At 46.3% G+C, this 22,009-nt stretch overlaps 1 protein-coding gene across 1 annotated transcript in view; it reads left to right on the top strand.

The window, feature by feature from the left end:
- The window catches only part of LOC118401183 (endosome/lysosome-associated apoptosis and autophagy regulator family member 2), a 29,932-nt gene that overhangs the window by 5,461 nt on the left and 2,462 nt on the right, over nt 1-22,009 (top strand). Inside the window, exons 4-21 of the mRNA XM_035798480.2 lie at nt 11,126-11,315; nt 11,439-11,586; nt 11,752-11,841; nt 12,122-12,227; nt 12,316-12,468; nt 12,646-12,734; nt 15,703-15,883; nt 17,550-17,678; nt 17,917-18,007; nt 18,882-18,984; nt 19,129-19,266; nt 19,375-19,632; nt 19,753-19,926; nt 20,071-20,257; nt 20,362-20,458; nt 20,624-20,725; nt 21,138-21,264; nt 21,389-21,567. Of these exons, the coding sequence (XP_035654373.1) occupies nt 11,126-11,315; nt 11,439-11,586; nt 11,752-11,841; nt 12,122-12,227; nt 12,316-12,468; nt 12,646-12,734; nt 15,703-15,883; nt 17,550-17,678; nt 17,917-18,007; nt 18,882-18,984; nt 19,129-19,266; nt 19,375-19,632; nt 19,753-19,926; nt 20,071-20,257; nt 20,362-20,458; nt 20,624-20,725; nt 21,138-21,264; nt 21,389-21,567 (2,542 nt within the window). The remainder of the gene's footprint in view (nt 1-11,125; nt 11,316-11,438; nt 11,587-11,751; nt 11,842-12,121; nt 12,228-12,315; nt 12,469-12,645; nt 12,735-15,702; nt 15,884-17,549; nt 17,679-17,916; nt 18,008-18,881; nt 18,985-19,128; nt 19,267-19,374; nt 19,633-19,752; nt 19,927-20,070; nt 20,258-20,361; nt 20,459-20,623; nt 20,726-21,137; nt 21,265-21,388; nt 21,568-22,009) is intronic.

The raw sequence follows: 22,009 nt of genomic DNA, 5'->3' as shown, positions 1-22,009 counted from the left end.
TATTTTTTTGTCTTTATGATAATTATCGCGATCTGTCCGTGGTAGTTTTGTTGAAATTTTGTTTAAAAAAGTATTATGTTTTTAGGTTAGGGATTTTTCTTTTTAACGTAACCAATCCCAATTTTGTTTAAATGTCACACCCCTACTTTGTACAACCTCGCCCACGCACGCACCCCCACCCACACAGCCCTTTTCAACAGGATATGGGGATTAGTATGTTTGTTCCCGTGGTTACGGGGAAGCCATCCGAGGGCTGTTGTACATCTCTGAGCTGTATCCAGCCCAATTATGGACCCAGTTACTTCCCCTCTCCTTGGTGTAAACAGAAGGTCTACCATTTTTCTTTTACCAATATAATGTTATCTCCTGTTTTGCACAATCCCTGACCTCTAACAAGCTCTGATACATCCCCTCTCTCACTTCCAAATAGTGGTATACAGTGACGATTTTAGCATGTACATTTTGGTGGGGCAAACTCATTTTTTTTTTAGATGCATGCCAGCAAAGCCACAACACAAGACTTAACAATACATGAATTACACTATACAGTGCCTTGCGAAAGTATTCGGCCCCCTTGAACTTTGCAACCTTTTGCCACATTTCAGGCTTCAAACATAAAGATATAAAACTGTATTTTTTTGTGAAGAATCAACAACAAGTGGGACACAATCATGAAGTGGAACGACATTTATTGGATATTTCAAACTTTTTTAACAAATCAAAAACTGAAAAATTGGGCGTGCAAAACTATTCAGCCCCTTTACTTTCAATGCAGCAAACTCTCTCCAGAAGTTCAGTGAGGATCTCTGAATGATCCAATGTTGACCTAAATGACTAATGATGATAAATACAATCCACCTGTGTGTAATCAAGTCTCCGTATAAATGCACCTGCACTGTGATAGTCTCAGAGGTCCGTTAAAAGCGCAGAGAGCATCATGAAGAACAAGGAACACACCAGGCAGGTCCGAGATACTGTTGTGAAGAAGATTAAAGTCGGATTTGGATACAAAAAGATTTCCCAAGCTTTAAACATCCCAAGGAGCACTGTGCAAGCGAATAATATTGAAATGGAAGGAGTATCAGACCACTGCAAATCTACCAAGACCTGGCCGTCCCTCTAAACTTTCAGCTCATACAAGGAGAAGACTGATCAGAGATGCAGCCAAGAGGCCCATGATCACTCTGGAAGAACTGCAGAGATCTACAGCTGAGGTGGGAGACTCTGTCCATAGGACAACAATCAGTCGTATATTGCACAAATCTGGCCTTTATGGAAGAGTGGCAAGAAGAAAGCCATTTCTTAAAGATATCCATAAAAAGTGTTGTTTAAAGTTTGCCACAAGCCACCTGGGAGACACACCAAACATGTGGAAGAAGGTGCTCTGGTCAGATGAAACCAAAATTGAACTTTTTGGCAACAATGCAAAACGTTATGTTTGGCGTAAAAGCAACACAGCTCATCACCTTGAATGCACCATCCCCACTGTCAAACATGGTGGTGGCAGCATCATGGTTTGGGCCTGCTTTTCTTCAGCAGGGACAGGGAAGATGGTTAAAATTGATGGGAAGATGGATGGAGCCAAATACAGGACCATTCTGGAAGAACCTGATGGAGTCTGCAAAAGACCTGAGACTGGGACGGAGATTTGTCTTCCAACAAGACAATGATCCAAAACATAAAGCAAAATCTACAATGTAATGGTTCAAAAATAAACATATCCAGGTGTTAGAATGGCCAAATCAAAGTCCAGACCTGAATCCAATCGAGAATCTGTGGAAATAACTGAAAACTGCTGTTCACAAATGCTCTCCATCCAACCTCACTGAGCTCAAGCTGTTTTGCAAGGAGGAATGGGAAAAAAATTGAGTCTCTCGATGTGCAAAACTGATAGAGACATACCCCAAGCGACTTACAGCTGTAATCGCAGCAAAAGGTGGCGCTACAATGTATTAACTTAAAGGGGCTGAATAATTTTGCACGTCCAATTTTTCAGTTTTTGATTTGTTAAAAAAGTTTGAAATATCCAATAAATGTCGTTCCACTTCATGATTCTGTCCCACTTGTTGTTGATTCTTCACAAAATACAGTTTTATATCTTTATGTTTGAAGCCTGAAATGTGGCAAAATGTCGCAAAGTTCAAGTGGCCCGAATACTTTCGCAAGGCACTGTAACTTTGACCAACGGTGGCCACAAACTGTTAGGGCCTACATAAAGCTGTCGCAACAGCAGAGCTTTCTTTTCATCACCATGGAGTGATTCCTTACCACTGCTACACCTGGATAACAGTGGAGCCATGTCTGGCAGCGAAACAGTTCATTCAGACACATTTACTGCTTTAAAAAAACAGCTGATATGGTTGACTTGCTTAAACAAATGTGGTTTCTACTGACAATTGAGATGTAAAAACTATTGCATAAGGGAATGAAGAGTGGATAAGAGGCCATCCATAAGACATTAATGAGCGAGCTAAGACCGACGTAGTCAATAGCTATTTGTTCAGCAGTTTGTAAATGTATAGCGACAGAATTCAGAACATGGGCCGTTCTTACAGTAATCTCTCCTGTACAGTCTTGGCCAAAGGTTTTGAGAATGACACAAATATTAATTTCCACAAAGTTTGATGCTTCAGTGTCTTTAGATATTTTTGTCAGATGTTACTATGGAATACTGAAGTATAATTACAAGCATTTCATAAATGACAATGCCATGCTGTCAATTAACTTCTGGGCCACATCCTGACTGATGGCAGCCCATTCTTGCATAATCAATGCTTGGAGTTTGTCAGAATTTGTGGGTTTTTGTTTGTCCACCCCCCTCTTTAGGATTGACCACAAGTTCTCAATGGGATTAAGGTCTGGGGAGTTTCCTTGCCATGGACCCAAAATATTGATGTTTTGTTCGCCGAGCCACTTAGTTATCACTTTTGCCTTATGGCAAGGTGCTCCATCATGCTGGAAAAGACATTGTTTGTCACCAAACTTTTCCTGGAAGTTTGGGAGAAGTTGCTCACGGAGGATGTGTTGGTACCATGAGCCCACTCCCTTGGCTGAGAAGCAACCCCACACATGAATGGTCTCAGGATGCTTTATTGTTGTCATGACACAGGACTGATGGTAGCGCTCACCTTTTCTTCTCCGGACACGCTTTTTTCCGGATGCCCCAAACAATCGGAAATGGGATTCATCAGAGAAAATGACTTTACCCCAGTCCTCAGCAGTCCAATCCCTGTACCCTTTGCAGAATATCAGTCTGTCCCTGATGTTTTTCATGGAGAGAAGTGGCTTCTTTGTTGCCCTTCTTGACACCAGGCCATCCTCCAAAAGTCTTCTCCTCACTGTGCGTGCAGATGCACTCACACCTGCCTGCTGCTATTCGTGAGCAAGCTCCGTACTGGTGGTGTGCCGATCCCGCAGCTGAATCAACTTTAGGAGACGGTCCTGGCGCTTGCTGGACTTTCTTGGGCGCCCTGTAGCCTTCTTCACAACAATTGAACAGCTCTCCTTGAAGTTCTTGATGATCTGATAAATGGTTGATTTAGGTGCAATCTTACTGCCAGCAATATTCTTGCCTGTGAAGCCATTTTGGGTGCTAAGCAATGATGACGGCACATGTTTCCTTGCCGACAACCATGGTTGACAGAGGAAGAACAATGATTCCAAGCACCACCCTCCTTTTGAAGCTTCCAGACTGTTATTCAAACTCAATCAGCATGACAGAGTGATCTCCAGCCTTTTCCTCGTCAACACTCATACCTGTGTTAACAAGAGAATCACTGACATGATGTCAGCTGGTCCTTTTGTGGCAGGGCTGAAATACAGTGGAAATGTTTTTTTGGGATTCAGTTAATTTGCATGGCAAAGAGGGACTTTGCAATTAATCGCATTTCATCTGATCACTTTTCATAACATTATGCAAATTGCTATCATACAGAGGCAGCAGACTTTGAAAATTAATATTTGTGTCATTCTCAAAACTTTTGGCCATGACTGTACACCAAGTCAGAACCGTTGGATAGATAAAGGGGGCATATAAGCAGACAATGAAAGGTCTCTAAAACAGGCTATAGGCTAAATGTTTACCACCAAGCCGGAACAGTAGGCTATGTTATGAGGGGGAAAGGGACCAAATTATTAGGGTGAGGCACATGGGCCAGCTTACTACACAACATACACTTAGTATTACTTTCGTAGCCATAGTATACATACACTGCCTTGCAAAAGTGTTCACCCCCCTTTGCGATTTATCTATGTTGTTGCATTACAACCTGTAATTTAAATTGATTTTTATTTGGATTTCATGTAATGGACATACAAAAAATAGTCCAAATTGGCAAAGTGAAATGAAAAAAAAAAAAAAAAGTGGTGCGTGCATATTTATTCACCCTCTTTGCTATGAAGCCCATAAATAAGATCTGGTGCAAACAATTACCTTCAGAACTCACACCTGTGTGAAATTTAATTAAGTGTCACATTGTCTGTCATATGATCTCAGTATCAATACACCTGTTCTGAAAGGCCCCAGAGTCTGCAACACAACTAAGCAAGGGGCAACATCAAGCAAGCGGCACCATGAAGACCAAGAAGGGGCTCTCCGAACAGGTCAGGGACAAAGTTGTGGAGAAGTACAAATCAGGGTTGGGTTATAAAAAAAGATCAGAAACTTTGAACATCCCACGGAGCACTGTTAAATCCATTATTAAAAAATGGAAAGAATATGGCACCACAACAAACATGCCAAGAGCGGGCTGCCCACCAATGCTCACAGACCAGGCAAGGAGAGCATTAATCAGAGAGGCAACAAAGAGACCAAAGATAACATTGAAGGAGCTGCGAAGCTCCACAGCGAGATTGGAGTATGTGTCCATAGGACGACTTTAAGCTGTATTTTCCACAGAGATGGGCTTTACGGAAGTGGCCAGAAAAAAAGCCATTGCTTATAAAAATAAGGAAACATGTTTGGTGTTCGCCAAAAGGCATGTGGGAGACTCCCCAAACATAGTGAAGAAGATAAGATTCAAATTGAGCTTTTTGGACATCAAGGAAAACGCTATGTCTGGCGCAAACCCAGCACCTCTCATCACCCCGAGTGCACCATCCCCACAGTGAAGCATGGTGGTGGCAGCATCATGCTGTGGGGATGTTTTGGGAAACTGGTCAGAATTGAAGGATTGATGGATGGTGCTAAATACAGGTACATTCTTGAGGGAATCCTGTTTGTCTTCCAGAGATTTGAGACTGGGACGGAGGTTCACCTTCCAGCAGGACAATAACCCTAAGCATACTGCTAAAGCAACACTCGAGTGGTTAAAGGGGAAACATTTAAATGTCTTGGAATGGCCTAGTCAAAACCCAGACCTCAATCCAATCTGTGGTATGACTTAAAGATCGCTCTACACCAGCGGAACCCATCCAACTTGAAAGAGCTGGGGAAATTTTGCCTTAAAGAATGGGCAAAAATACAAGTGGCTAGATGTGCCAATCTAATAGAGACATACCCCAAGAGACCCTCAGCTGTAATTGCTGCTAAAGGTGGCTCTACAAACTATTGACTTTGGGGGGTAAATGGTTATGCACGCTCAAGTTTTCTTTTTTGTCTCATTTCTTGTTTGTTTCACACACACAAAATATTTTGCATCTTCAAAGTGGGAGGCATGTTGTGTAAATCAAATGATACAACCCCCCCCCCAAAAAATCTATTTTAATTCCAGGTTGTAAGGCAACACTATAGGAAAAATGCCAAGGGGAGTGAATACTTTCGCAAGCCACTGTATCTACCTGGCATATTACATAATGTATGCAGCAGCATGCAATACTTTTTTTGACTCACCTTGTTGTGGTGTGCACACTTGAACAGGAAGGTGACGCGGCAGGCCTTATGGGCAAATTTTGTCATCAAACTTTGTCAGAGAATACCAATCTCTGATGACTAAATTTGCCCACATGGACCACCGCACGCCACCTTCCTGTAAAACTTTCAAGAAAACCGGGGACAAAAACTATTTAAATCAAGTTTGAATCGTGACGTCAGCAGTCTTTAGGTTGGAGTTCTAGAAAAAGGCCTGAGTTCCCGACTCGGGCCTCTCCAAACCATCTCAATTGGGTTGTGGTCGGGTGATTGGACTTCAGGTCATCTGATGCAGCACTCCATCGCTCTCCTTCTGTTTTGTGATCACAGACTGGAACATGTTCTGGGATTTTTTTCGATGGCATTGAGGAGTACACCACATCAGTCACTGGCTTTATCAATAAGTGCATCGAGGACGTCATCCCCACAGTGACTGTGCGCACATACCCCAACCAGATGCCATGGATTACAGGCAACATCTGCACTGAGCTAAAAGTTAGAGCTGCCGCTTTCAAGGTGCGGGACTCTAACCCTGAAGCTTACAAGAAATCCTGCTATGCCCTGCGACGAACAATCAAACAGGCAAAGCGTCAATACAGGGCTAAGATTGAATCATACTACACTGGCTCCGACGCTCGTGTTATGTTGCAGGGCTTGCTAACTATTACAGGCAACAAAGGGAAGCCACGAGCTTCCCAGTGACACAAGCCTACCAGACGAGCTAAATCACTTCTATGCTCGCTTCGAGGCAAGCAACACTGAGGCATGCATGAGCGCATTAGCTGTTCCGGATGACTGTGTGATCACGCTCTCCGTAGCCGACGTAAGATCTTTAAACAGGTCAACATACACAAGGCTGTGGGGCCAGACGGATTACCAGGACGTGTGCTCCGGGCATCTGCTGACCAACTGGCAGGTGTCTTCACTGACATTTTCAACATGTCCATGATTGAGTCTGTAATACCAACATGTTTCAAGCAGACCACCATAGTCTCTGTGCCCAAGAACACAAAGGCAACCTGTCTAAATTACTACAGACCCGTAGCACTCACGTCGGTAGCCATGAAATGCTTTGAAAGATTGGTAATGGCTCACATCAACACATTATCTCAGAAGCCCTAGACTCACTCCAATTTGCATACCGCCCAAACAGATCCACAGATGATGCAATCTCTATTTCACTCCACACGGCCCTTTCCCATCTGGACAAAAGGAACACTTATGTGAGAATGCTATTCATTGACTACAGCTCAGCGTTCAACACCATTTTACCATCAAAGCTCATCACTAAGCTAAGGATCCTGGTACTAAACACCTACCTCTGCCACTGGATCCTGGACTTCCTGACTGGGCACCCCCAGGTGGTGAGGGTAGGTAGCAACACATCTGCCACGCTGATCCTCAACACTGGAGCTCCACAGGGGTGCGTGCTCAGTCCCCTCTGGTTCTCCCTGTCCACCCATGACTGCATGGCCAGGCACGACTCCAACACCACCATTAAGTTTGCAGACGACACAACAGCCTGATCAATGACGAGACAGCCTGTAGGGAGGAGGTCAGAGACCTGGGCATGTGGTGCCAGAATAACAACCTATCCCTCATCGTAGCCAAGACTAAGGAGATAATTGTGGACTACAGGAAACAGAGGACCGAGCACTCCCCCATTCTAATCGACGGGCTGTAGTGGAGCAGGTTGAGAGCTTCATGTGCCTCGGTGTCCACATCAACAACAAACTAGAATGGTCCAAACACACCAAGACAGTTGTGAAGAGGGCACGACAAAGCCTATTCCCCCTCAGGAAACGAAAAAATTTGGCATGGGTCCTGAGATCCTCAAAAGGTTCTACAGCTGCAAAAATCGAGAGCACTGGTTATATCACTGCCTGGTACGGAAATTGCTCAGCCTCTGACCGCAAGGCACTACAGAGGGTAGTGCGTACGGCCCAGTACATCACTGGGGCTAAGCTGCCTGCCATCCAGGACCTCTACACCTGGCGGTGTCAGAGGAAGGCCCTAAAAATGGCCAAAGACCCCAGTCACCCCAGTCATAGACTGTTCTTTCTACTTCCACATGGCAAGCAGTACCGGAAGTGCCAGTACCGCTTTACCCCCAAGCCATAAGACTCCTGCACAGGTAATCAAATGGCTACCCAGACTATTTGCATTGTGTGCCCCCAACCCCTCTTTTTACGCTGCTGCTACTCTCTGTTTATCATATCATAGTCACTTTAACTATACATTCATGTAAATACTACCTCAATTGGGCCGACCAACCAGTGCTCCCGCACATTGGCTAACCGGGCTGTCTGCATTGTGTCCCACCCGCCAACCCCTCTTTTACGCTACTGCTACTCTCTGTCCATCATATATGCGTAGTCACTTTAACCATATCTACCTGTACATACCACCTCAATCAGCCTGACGAACCGGCGTCTGTATGTAGCATCGCTACTTTTATAGCCTCGCTACTGTATATAGCCTGTCTTTTTACTTTTGTTTTATTTCTTTACTTACCTAATACGCTTTTTGCACTATTGGTTACAGCCTGTAAGTAAGTATTTCACTGTAAGGTCTACTACACCTGTTGTAATTGGCGAATGTGACAAATACACTTTGATTTGATTCTTGGTCAAATAGCTCTTACACAGCCTGTAGGCTCGTTGGGTTATTGTCCTGTTGACAAACAAATGGTAGTCCCTCTAAGTGCAAACCAGATGGGATGGTGTATCGCTGCGGAATGCTGTGCTAGCCATGCTGGTTAGATGTGACTTGAATTCTAAATAAATCACTGACGGTGTCAATGGCAAAGTACCATCACACCACCTCCTCCATGCTTCATGTGGGAACCACACATGCGGAAATCATCTGCGTCTCACAAAGACCGGGCGGTTGGAACCAAAAATCTCAATTTGGACTCGTCATACCAAAGGACAGGTTTCCACCAATCTAATGTCCATTGCTCGTGTTTCTTGGTCAAAGCAAGTCTCCTCTTATTTATTTGTATTTAACCTTTATTTAACTAGGCAAGTCAGTTAAGAACAAATTCTTATTTACATTGACAGCCTACCCCTGCCAAACCCGGACGACGCTGGGCCAATTGTGTGCCGCCCTATGGGACTCCCAATCACACCCGGGTGTGATACAGCCTGGATACGAACCAGGGATTGTACTGACGCGTCTTACACTGAGATGCAGTCCCTTATACCTCGGTGCCACTCGGGAGCCCGAGTGTCCTTTTGGTTGTGGTTTCTTTACAGCAATTTCACCATGAAGGCCTGACTCACACAGTCTCCTCTGAACAGTTGAGATGTGTCTTACTTGAACTCTGTGAAGAGGCTGGTAACTAATGAACTTATTAACTCTGGGTCTTCCTTTCCTGTGGCGGTCCTTGAGAGGCAGTTTCATCACAGAGCTTCATGTTTTTTGCGACTGCACTTGAAGAAACTTTCAAAGTTCGTGAAATTTTCCGCATTGACTGACCTTCATGTATTAAAGTAATGATGGACTGTTGTTTCTCTTTGCTTATTTGAGCTGTTCTTGCCATAATATGGACTTGGTCTTTTTCCAAATAGGGCTATCTTCTGTATACTACCCCTACCTTGTCACAACACTACTGATTTGAAATGCTTTACAGGTGACTACTTCATGAAGCTGGTTGAGAGTATACCACGAGTGTGTAAAGCTGTCACCAAGAATCTCAAATATGAAATATATTTTTTAAACAATTTTTGGGGGGGCTACATGATTCCATATGTGTTATATCATAGTTTTGATGTCTACACTATTATTCTACAATGTAGAAAATAGTCGAAATAAAGAAAAACTCTAGGTGTGTCCAAACTTTTGACTGGTACTGTATATATTTATATTTTAGCTAAACAGGTCGCGCTTTGCCCCACGTGCCCTGAATGACAGATCGTGCTTTGCCCCACGTGCCCTGAATGACAGATCGCGCTTTGCCCCACGTGCCCTGAATGACAGATCGCGCTTTGCCCCACGTGCCCTGAATGACAGATCGCGCTTTGCCCCACGTGCCCTGAATGACAGATCGCGCTTTGCCCCACGTGCCCTGAATGACAGATCGCGCTTTGCCCCACGTGCCCTGAATGACAGATCGCGCTTTGCCCCACGTGCCCTGAATGACAGATCGTGCTTTGCCCCACGTGCCCTGAATGACAGATCGCGCTTTGCCCCACGTGCCCTGAATGACAGATCGCGCTTTGCCCCACGTGCCCTGAATGACAGATCGCGCTTTGCCCCACGTGCCCTGAATGACAGATCGCGCTTTGCCCCACGTGCCCTGAATGACAGATCGCGCTTTGCCCCACGTGCCCTGAATGACAGATCGCGCTTTGCCCCACGTGCCCTGAATGACAGATCGCGCTTTGCCCCACGTGCCCTGAATGACAGATCGTGCTTTGCCCCACGTGCCCTGAATGACAGATCGCGCTTTGCCCCACGTGCCCTGAATGACAGGTCGCGCTTTGCCCCACGTGCCCTGAATGACAGATCGCGCTTTGCCCCACGTGCCCTGAATGACAGATCGCGCTTTGCCCCACGTGCCCTGAATGACAGATCGCGCTTTGCCCCACGTGCCCTGAATGACAGATCGCGCTTTGCCCCACGTGCCCTGAATGACAGATCGCGCTTTGCCCCACGTGCCCTGAATGACAGATAGCGCTTTGCCCCACGTGCCCTGAATGACAGATCGCGCTTTGCCCCACGTGCCCTGAATGACAGATTGCGCTTTGCCCCACGTGCCCTGAATGACAGATCGCGCTTTGCCCCACGTGCCCTGAATGACAGATCGCGCTTTGCCCCACGTGCCCTGAATGACAGGTCGCGCTTTGCCCCACGTGCCCTGAATGACAGGTCGCGCTTTGCCCCACGTGCCCTGAATGACAGGTCGCGCTTTGCCCCACGTGCCCTGAATGACAGGTCGCGCTTTGCCCCACGTGCCCTGAATGACAGATCGCGCTTTGCCCCACGTGCCCTGAATGACAGATCGCGCTTTGCCCCACGTGCCCTGAATGACAGGTCGCGCTTTGCCCCACGTGCCCTGAATGACAGGTCGCGCTTTGCCCCACGTGCCCTGAATGACAGGTCGCGCTTTGCCCCACGTGCCCTGAATGACAGATTGTGCTTTGCCCCACGTGCCCTGAATGACAGGTCGCGCTTTGCCCCACGTGCCCTGAATGACAGGTCGCCGCTGGTGGTATACTTCACTTATCTATTCCATGAAATGTCCACTCTCTCTTTCCCGTCTCTCTCCCCCAGCATTTTCCTGTGAGGCGGGGGAGTTTCTGGAGATGTCTGCCCAGGAGTGTACTCAGTGTGCAGCAGGTACCTACTCTCTGGGCAGCGGTATTCGATTTGATGACTGGGAAACCATCCCCAGCGGGTTCAGCTCCCTAGCAACTTACCTTGACAATGGTCCCCATGGAGACGACAGCACTACCTGCAACAGGTGTGGGAAGGGGAGCGGTTTAGCTTATGATTTTTAAATCATGGTGTCGTTGCAGTTCTTGCATACATCTCATTAATCTCTGTGTGTGTGTGTGTGTGTGTGTGTGTGTGTGTGTGTGTCCAGTTCGACGTGGTTTCCACAGGGTAGTTACCTGGAGTCTAACAGAGATGAGTGTACTGTCTCTCTGATCTATGCTGTCCATCTGAAGAAACCGGGATCAGTCTCCTTTGACTACCAGTACCCAGACGGCAACCTCTTCTTTGAGTTCTTTGTGAGTCTTCTACTTCATTCTCTCAACCCTATGATATCTGCTAGTTAGTGAGAGTAAATTCTTCTCTGCAGTACCTTCCTGACCAAGTAGCGCTATAAATATGCTGAAGTGATATTCACTAATTTAAATATTGATTGATTGGTTGATGTTGTGGTTGCTTGGCAGATCCAGAATGACCAGTGTCAGGAGATGGACCAGACTGCTGATAAGAAGTGGCTCAAGCTTACCAGTCACGGGGAGTGGGCCACACACACTGTAAGAGCTGTGTTTGTTTGTAATTAAGTTCTAAGTCCTGGTCTTCAAGACCCAAATTGAGTGCAAGCTTTCGTTTTAGCCCAGCACTAGCGCACCTGATTTCACTAGTTAACTAATCACCAAGCCCTTGATTCATTGAATCAGGAGTGTCTCAGGTCTAAAGGGTTAAAGAGCCTCTGAGGTTACAGCACCATCAAATGTGACGTATTGAGATGCTCTCAGGTCGTATCTCTGTGTAGATGGGCATTCTAAACCCAGGTCTCTAATGGGTGTGTTCAAGGTGAATCTGAAGTCTGGCACTAACATCTTGTACTGGAGGACAGCAGGGATCCTGATTGGAGCTAAAGTAGTCAAACCTGTTCTGCTGAAGAACGTCCACATAGAGGGTACGACTACCGTGTGTGTGTTTGTGTATTTATTGTAGCTGTTCATGCCACTTCCCCTATGTACTTAAGTGTTATTTTCTCTCTTTAGGAGTGGCATATGCGTCAGAGTGTTTCCCGTGTAAACCAGGGACGTTCAGCCAAACCCCAGGCTCCTCCTCATGTCAGCCCTGTCCCAGAGACACCCACTCTGGCCACGGAGCCAGCTCCTGTACCCCCTGCAACACCACAACACTCTATGCACGTAGGCTCACAGGAACATAAGCATGCAGACATGTCTAGATGCAGACACCTATACACAACTTGTCTTATTAGAGTTAGAACATGAATTTGAGCAGCTTATTGGTTATACTGCAGTTCATTATCTTTTAAACATCTCTCCCTCTTTCACTGCCCCCATTTCTTTCCCTCTCTCTTCCAGCGGAGGGGTCAGCTGAGTGCAAAGCGAGACCACCATGCTCCAAGAAGGATTACTTTCAGATACACACCCCCTGTGACCTTGAGGGCAAGGTGAGACTAACTCACCCTCCCAATACCACATCCATTATTGCCAGATTGCTTATACCAGTCTAATCCTTTTTGATCCACACAAGTGCCCCTCTGACAATCTAAGCTAGATGCCCTCAATCTCACGCAAATCATCAAGGAACCCACCAGGTACAACCCTAACTCTGTAAACAAGGGCACCCTCATAGACGTCATCCTGACCAACTGGCCCTCCAAATATACCTCCGCTGTCTTCAACCAGGATCTCAGCGATCACTGCCTCATCGCCTGTATCCGCCACGGAGCCGCAGTCAAACGACCACCCCTCATCACTGTCAAACGCTCCCTAAAACACTTCTGTGAGCAGGCCTTTCTAATCGACCTGGCCCGTGTATCCTGGAAGGACATTGACCTCATCCCGTCAGTTGAGGATGCCTGGTCATTCTTTAAAAGTAACTTCCTCACCATTTTGGATAAGCATGCTCCGTTCAAAAAATGCAGAACCAAGAACAGATACAGCCCTTGGTTCACTCCAGACCTGACTGCCCTCGACCAGCACAAAAACATCCTGTGGCGGACTGCAATAGCATCGAATAGCCCCGTGATATGCAACTGTTCAGGGAAGTCAGGAACCAATACACGCAGTCAGTCAGGAAAGCTAAGGCCAGCTTCTTCAGGCAGAAGTTTGCATCCTGTAGCTCCAACTCCAAAAAGTTCTGGGACACTGTGAAGTCCATGGAGAACAAGAGCACCTCCTCCCAGCTGCCCACTGCACTGAGGCTAGGAAACACGGTCTCCACCGATAAATCCATGATTATCGAAAACTTCAATAAGCACTTCTCAACGGCTGGCCATGCCTTCCGCCTGGCTACTCCAACCTCGGCCAACAGCTCCGCCCCGTAGTTCCTCACCCAAGCCTCTCCAGGTTCTCCTTTACCCAAATCCAGATAGCAGATGTTCTGAAAGAGCTGCAAAACCTGGACCCGTACAAATCAGCTGGGCTTGACAATCTGGACCCGCTATTTCTGAAACTATCTGCCGCCATTGTCGCAACCCCTATTACCAGCCTGTTCAACCTCTCTTTCATATCGTCTGAGATCCCCAAGGATTGAAAGCTGCCGCAGTCATCCCCTCTTCAAAGGGGGAGACACCCTGGACCCAAACTGCTATAGACCTATATCCATCCTGCCCTGCCTATCTAAGGTCTTCGGAAGCCAAGTCAACAAACAGGTCACTGACCATCTCGAATCCCACCGTACCTTCTCCGCTGTGCAATCTGGTTTCCGAGCCGGTCACGGGTGCACCTCAGCCACACTCAAGGTACTAAATGATATCATAACCGCCATCGATAAAAGACAGTACTGTGCAGCCGTCTTCATCGACCTCGCCAAGGCTTTCGACTCTGTCAATCACCAAATTCTTATCGGCAGACTCAACAGCCTCGGTTTTTCGGATGACTGCCTTGCCTGGTTCACCAATTACTTTGCAGACAGAGTTCAGTGTGTCAAATCAGAGGGCATGCTGTCCGGTCCTCTGGCAGTCTCTATGGGGGTGCCACAGGGTTCAATTCTCGGGCCGACTCTTTTCTCTGTATATATCAATGATGTTGCTCTTGCTGCGGGCGATTCCCTGATCCACCTCTACGCAGACGACACCATTCTATATACTTTCGGCCCGTCATTGGACACTGTGCTATCAAACCTCCAAACGAGCTTCAATGCCATACAGCACTCCTTCCGTGGCCTCCAACTGCTCTTAAACGCGAGTAAAACCAAATGCATGCTTTTCAACCGATCGCTGCCTGCACCCGCATGCCCGACTAGCATCACCACCCTGGATGGTTCCAACCTTGAATATGTGGACATCTATAAGTACCTAGGTGTCTGGCTAGACTGCAAACTCTCCTTCCAGACTCACATCAAACATCTCCAATCAAAAATCAAATCCAGAGTCGGCTTTCTATTCCGCAACAAAGCCTCCTTCACTCACGCTGCCAAGCTTACCCTAGTAAAACTGACTATCCTACCGATCCTCGACTCGGCGATGTCATCTACAAAATGGCTTCCAACACTCTACTCAGCAAACTGGATGCAGTCTATCACAGTGCCATCCGTTTTGTCACTAAAGCACCTTATACCACCCACCACTGCGACTTGTATGCTCTAGTCGGCTGGCCCTCACTACATATTCGTCGCCAGACCCACTGGCTCCAGGTCATCTAGAAGTCCATGCTAGGTAAAGCTCCGCCTTATCTCAGTTCACTGGTCACGATGGCAACACCCATCCGTAGCACGCGCTCCAGCAGGTGTATCTCACTGATCATCCCTAAAGCCAACACCTCATTTGGCCGCCTTTCGTTCCAGTACTCTGCTGCCTGTGACTGGAACGAATTGCAAAAATCGCTGAAGTTGGAGACTTTTATCTCCCTCACCAACTTCAAACATCAGCTATCCGAGCAGCTAACCGATCGCTGCAGCTGTACATAGTCTATAGGTAAATAGCTCACCCTTTTTCACCTACCTCATTCCCATACTGTTTTATACTGTTTTTATTTATTTACTTTTCTGCTCTTTTGCACACCTATATCTCTACCTGTACATGCCCATCTGATCATTTATCACTCCAGTGTTAATCTGCAAAATTGTATTATTCGCCTACCTCCTCATGCCTTTTGCACACATTGTATATAGACTGCCCATTTTTTTCTACTGTGTTATTGACTTGCTAATTGTTTACTCCATGTGTAACTCTGTGTTGTCTGTTCACACTGCTATGCTTTATCTTGGCCAGGTCGCAGTTGCAAATGAGAACTTGTTCTCAACTAGCCTACCTGGTTAAATAAAGGTGAAATAAAAATAAAAAATAAAAAAATGCAGGGGTTAGCCATTCTAGCGCCAGTATCCCTACAATTCAGGGTCTGTGTCCTCCATGTTTGCTCTCTGTATGGTTAGTTTCCTCATCCTCCATGTTGTCTCTGTGTGTGTGGTTTCAGACACAGGTGACCTACAGGTGGGTGGAGCCTCAGATCTGTCTGGTGGACGTGGCCGGGGCTGAAACTCTGCCCCCCTCTGGTGACCGTGAGCCCTGCCCACCGTGCAACCCCGGTTTCTATAACAACGACACTGCTACCTGCTCTCCCTGCCCCCCCGGGACATTCTCTGATGGGGTCAAAGGTGACAAAATATCCCTTTATCCCATGTCCTCTTCTATCTCTCGTCTTCCTTCTCTCTTGTCCTCCATCAGACGGGCAGCCCCCAGGTGGTAAGGGTAAGTAACAACACATCTGCCACACTGATCCTCAACACAGGGGCCCCTCAGGGGTGCGTGCTCAGTCCCCTCCTGTACAGTCGTGGCCAAACTTTTTGAGAATGACACAAATCTAAATTTTCACAAAGTTTGCTGCTTCATTGTCTTTAGATATTTTTGTCAGATGTTACTATGGAATACTGAAGTATAATTACAAGCATTTCACAAGTGTCAAAGGCTTTTATTGACAATTACATGAAGTTGATGCAAAGAGTCAATATTTGTAGTGTTGATCCTTCTTTTCAAGACCTCTGCAATCCGCCCTGTCAATTAACTTCTGGGCCAGCCCATTCTTGCATAATCAATGCTTGGAGTTTGTCAGAATTTGTGGGTTTTTGATTGACCACAAGTTCTCAATGGGATTAAGGTCTGGGGAGGTTCCTGGCCATAGACCGAAAATATTGATGTTTTGTTCCCAGAGCCACTTAGTTATCACTTTTGCCTTATGGCAAGGTGCTCCATCATGCTGGAAAAGGCATTGTTTGTCACCAAACTGTTCCTGGATGGTTGGGAGAAGTTTCTTTCAGATGTGTTGGTACCATTCTTTATTCATGGCTGTGTTAGGCAAAATTGTGAGTGAGCTCACTCCCTTGGCTGACAAGCAACCCCACAGATGAATGGTCTCAGGATTCTTCACTGTTGGCATGACACAGGACTGATGGTAGCACTCACCTTGTCTTCTCCGGACACACTTTTTTCCGGATGCCCCAAACAATCGGAAATGGGATTCATCAGAGAAAATTACTTTACCCCAGTCCTCAGCAGTCCAATCCCTGTACCGTTTGCAGAATATCAGTCTGTCCCTGATGTTTTTCCTGGAGAGAAGTGGCTTCTTTGCTGCCCTTCTTGACACCAGGCCATCCTCCAAAAGTCTTCGCCTCACTGCGTGCAGATGCACTCACACCTGCCTGCTGCCATTCCTGACTAAGCTCTGTACTGGTGGTGCCCTGATCCCGCAGCTGAGTCAACTTTAGGAGACGGTCCTGGCGCTTGCTGGACTTTCTTGGGTGCCCTGAAGCCTTCTTCACAACAATTGAACCGCTCTCCTTGAAGTTCTTGATGATCCGATAAATGGTTGATTTGGGTGCAATCTTAGTGGCAGCAGTATCCTTGCCCGTGAAGCCCTTTTTGTGCAAAGCAATGATGATGGTATGTGTTTCCTTGCAGGTAAACATGGTTGACAGAGGAAGAACAATTATTCCAAGCACCACCCTCCTTTTGAAGCTTCCAGTCTGATATTCGAACTCAGTCAGCATGACAGAGTGATCTCACGCCTTGTCCTCATCAACACTCACACATGAGTTAACGAGAGAATCACTGACATGTCAGCTGGTCCTTTTATGGCAGGGCTGAAATGCAGTGGAAATGTTTTTTAGGGATTCAGTTCATTTGCATGGCAAAGAGGGACTTTGCAATTAATCGCATTTCATCTGATTACTCGTGGGATCTGGGTTTCCTTTTTGCGTTTGCTTTCCTAAATTATGATCTCTATTTCTCTCCCTCTTCTCTTCCTATTTTCTACCTCTCTCCCAGCGTGTGAGTCGTGTCCTGCGGGTACTGAGCCTGCTGTAGGTTATCAGTATAAGTGGTGGAACGTCCTTCCAGCCAGCATGAAGACATCCTGCTTCAATGTGGGCAACTCCAAGTGTGACGGCATGAATGGTGGGTGCAGCTGCTCTCTCTGAGGCCTAGAGGTTGCTGTTGCTCTTTACTGTTGTTGACATGTTGCCCTTAGGCCAGGATAAGAATTAAGAGAGGGTAGTTCTCCAGGAGGAGGGTTGTCTTAGGCACTTTAGCATAATGCAAAGACGGGCCACAGGCCACATTTGAGTGAAATCTTCAGAGAAGACCCTGGTATGTCTGTGTGTTGTGTGTGTGTTCTGACGTGTCTCTCCGTCAGGTTGGGAGGTGGCGGGGGATCATATCCGTAGTGGAGCAGGGGGCTCTGATAACGACTACCTCATCCTCAACCTCCATGTACCTGGCTTTAAGTGAGTCCCTTCATCTCAATCTGTCTCTGTCTTATTGTCACAATACCTACATTTAACAACGATACCAACATTTTACTCACGATACCAGGCCAAGTATCACGATACCATCATTTTACTAGCGATACCAGGCCAAGATTCACGATACCAAGTAGTATCGCGAAACCGCTGGAAAAATAATTTGGAGTGACATAGCGTCCTGTTCGCCCCTTCCCCCGGACACTTCTTCCCATTTTGTAAACGTTCTGTGCTTGTGCAACGCAAAACCTGTCACGTTGAATTTAACTTCACACCACTCAGTGTATAATAGAATACTGCATAGAATGTCTCCCTGTGATTTGGCTGGAAGAATGGAATGAAGGAATATAAATGCATAATGATCTGCAGGTCATTGTGGAAGTAAGGGGGAAACACTGCATGAAACCACCTTCACTCTTCAGTTAACTGTCACGAGAATTTAATTAACACAAACCAATAATTAGCCACCTGACCTAGTTTAAAATGAACCGTGACAAAGTTTGTGAAATGATATCAAATGTGCTAGAAGGAAATAAGGTAGCTCTGGTTATATGGATCATATTTGTTGAATGGTGAGGCCTGTTTTCCTCTCTGTAAAGCTGCCTGTCCATTGTTCCTCTATGACACTCGGTGGCTGCAGGACAGTGGACTTCCAAAGTCTACTGAGACGGACCTGTGCTCTTGGTTATAGCAGGCGATGAAATGATACAATGTATTAACTTTGCTTGCTCTGTGCACTGCTGCAATGTATCAAATGTAACAACAGTTGACTCATCAGGGACTGCAAATGTTGCTCTCTCCCTTCCCCTCTCCTTCTATCGCTCTCTTAATGTGTGTGTGTGTGTGTGTGTGTGTTCAGGCCTCCTACATCAGCAACAGGTGGTGCGGGGACAGAGTTTGGCCGTATCAGCTTTGAGTTTGAGATGGTGTGTTCAGCTGACTGTGAGCTGTACTTTATGATGGTGAGAACAACACCGGATAAAGAAAAACCCACACTCAATGCAAAAAGTATACAAGCATCTAGAAAAGTGTTTGGATATTTCTATTCCTTTTAAAATGTGCACTACTTTTGAACTGTGTAAAGTTAATTACATCACTGTGTGTAGGATGTAAACAGGAAGAGTACAAGGGTGGTGGCGTCATGGGAGGGCAGTAAGGTCAGACAGTCCTACACACACATTATGACCAAGAACGCCTCTGTGTCATACACCTGGGCCTTCCAGAGGACCAACCAGGCCTCTGACGTAAGTACACCCCCCCCACACACACACACACACTGTATACAAACTTGGATACACACTAATGTATACAGACACAATCATATACTAGTAGTGCATTCTCTTTCTCTCCAGTTGCGTCAGAATGTGAACAACGTGGCAAGTATCTACTCCATCTCAGTGAGTAATGCTGTAGACGGTGTGTCGTCGGAGTGTCGGACCTGTGCCCTCCTCTCCCAACCCTCCGGCTCGCTGTGTGTGCCCTGCCCTCCAGGACATTACATACACACCAGCCAGTGCACCGAGTGCCCTCCCAACACACACCTCACCTCACACAGCACCCTGGGCCCAGAGGCCTGCAAACCCTGTGGACCATCCAGCAAGAGCAACAAGGTGTGTGTTTTGTTGATATCAGTGTCACACCAAGCGTGTGTTTGTGTGTCAAGGTTGGTGAATAAAATTGTGTGTCCATTGTTGATTCGCCCAGTGCACAACTGAATGTTTTTTTTTTAGGAGCACAGCAGGTGCTACAGTGACTGTGTGTTCTCCTACTCTGAGAACAACGTGTCTCTGAGTTTTGACTACAGTTCCCTGGGCTCTGTTGGAACACTGATGAACGGACCCAGTTTTACCACCAAAGGAACCAAATACTACCACCTTTTCAACATCAGCCTCTGTGGAGGAGAGGTACACACACACACACACACACACACACACACACACACACACACACACACACACACACACACACACACACACACACACACTGATTTAACAATATTTGCAACCTACAATTACTTTGTGATCCTGAATTTAGCTTTCCATTCTCAGGGTAGAAGGGCTGTGTGTACAGACAACGTGACTGACCTTTCCAGCACCGATTCTCAGAAAGAGACAGGGGAACCAGCCAGTGCGGTGGAGACATTAATCTGTCAATCAACCATTATCCCCTCCAGTGGGCGGGCCTTCCACACAGCACTATCCTCTCAGTCCATCAGCCTAGCAGACACCTTTCTGGGTGAGTACACATCACACTCACACACACACATTTTCCTTGTAACCTGATGCCGATCTTTGTCGCTGGTGTATAGTAGGCTTTAATTTATTGATGAATGTGTGTAGGAGCAACAGTGGCCTTGACTCTGGATGGAGTCAAGGCAAGACCAGACCTGTTCCCACAGACCACCAACAAAGTCCCTGACGTCAACTTCTTCTACCGGTAATTGATCTTTTCTACATCCTAAAACACTAATTCTAAAACATATAACTACTTCTGTGAATAGTGTTTTTGAGGCCCAAGTAAAGGTTTGGGGTAGTTTTTAGTTGCTCTTAATCAGGAGTACCCGGTTGTTTTTTAACCAAATGTTATGCTTCTATTGGATAGTTCTCTGGAGGTGACCTCGTCATGTGATAAAGGTCGTAACGTGGTGGTGACGCTTCGCTGTAACCCGGATAGAAGCACACAAGGAGAACTCACAGTACCCAGGTACTGTCTGTCTCCTTTCCTCTCTTCTTGCCCCTCTCTTTCGATCTCTCTTTTTCTCTTTGTCTTTTTTCCGAAACTGCAGCCTCAAAAGAGATTACTAGTAAAAGGAGAGACTTAAAAGAAGTCCAAGCTCGAAATGAACTGCAAGCTCAATTCACAGAAACTCTGCATCCTCTTGTGACTGTTAAATTAGTAAGAAGTTTGCTTTTACTCCCAGGCAGCTAGTTATCTAACTCTGTGTGATGGATATTCATGCTCAGTGCTGGAGGAACACGAGAAGCTGAGAACAAACACATGGATTTATCACTCAGATTTGATCGGATTTGATCAGATTACATCTCATTGAAACTGTCCTTTATAACGTAAAAGTTAGATTAGTACATTGTAGTAAAAGTATGTTTCTCTGTTGTAGTCAGTGTCCGGCGGGGACATGTGATGGCTGTACCTTCCACTTCCTGTGGGAGAGCTCAGGGGCGTGTCCTCAGTGCACATCCACAAACTACCACCAGATAGAGGGAGCCTGCAAGGGAGGACTACAGGTGTGTGTTTTACGAATCGATTACCTGCAAGGAGCTGCTATCTGCTCTCACTCTGAATCCTTTAGATAAAATGTATTTCATACCATTACACACTGACACATGTTCACTGTCTCCCTCTCCCCAGGACACTCTGTATGTGTGGACTGAACCAAAGCGGTGTGTAGGAGGGGTGTCCCTCCCGGAGAAGAAGACCTGGCCGTGTGAGAGCATGGACTTCTTGGTAAAGATGGGGGCGACGATAGGCGCCTTCACCGCCGCACTGCTCTTCTCCATCACCTGCTATTTCTGGAAGAAGAACAAGAGGTATGAATTCATCCATTCATGTATTCATTCATACATACAGTGCCTTGCGAAAGTATTCGGCCCCCTTGAACTTTGCGACCTTTTGCCACATTTCAGGCTTCAAACATAAAGATATAAAACTGTATTTTTTTGTGAAGAATCAACAACAAGGGGGACACAATCATGAAGTGGAACGACATTTATTGGATATTTCAAACTTTTTTAACAAATCAAAAACTGAAATTGGGCGTGCAAAATTATTCAGCCCCCTTAAGTTAATACTTTGTAGCGCCACCTTTTGCTGCGATTACAGCTGTAAGTCGCTTGGGGTATGTCTCTATCAGTTTTGCACATCGAGAGACTGAAATTTTTTCCCATTCCTCTTTGCAAAACAGCTCGAGCTCAGTGAGGTTGGATGGAGAGCATCTGTGAACAGCAGTTTTCAGTTCTTTCCACAGATTCT

Source organism: Oncorhynchus keta, chromosome 22 (assembly GCF_023373465.1).
Source record: "Oncorhynchus keta strain PuntledgeMale-10-30-2019 chromosome 22, Oket_V2, whole genome shotgun sequence".
Taxonomy (NCBI): domain Eukaryota; kingdom Metazoa; phylum Chordata; class Actinopteri; order Salmoniformes; family Salmonidae; genus Oncorhynchus; species Oncorhynchus keta.
Note: the sequence above shows the minus strand (reverse complement) of the source record. Positions and strands in the feature narration are given on the sequence as shown.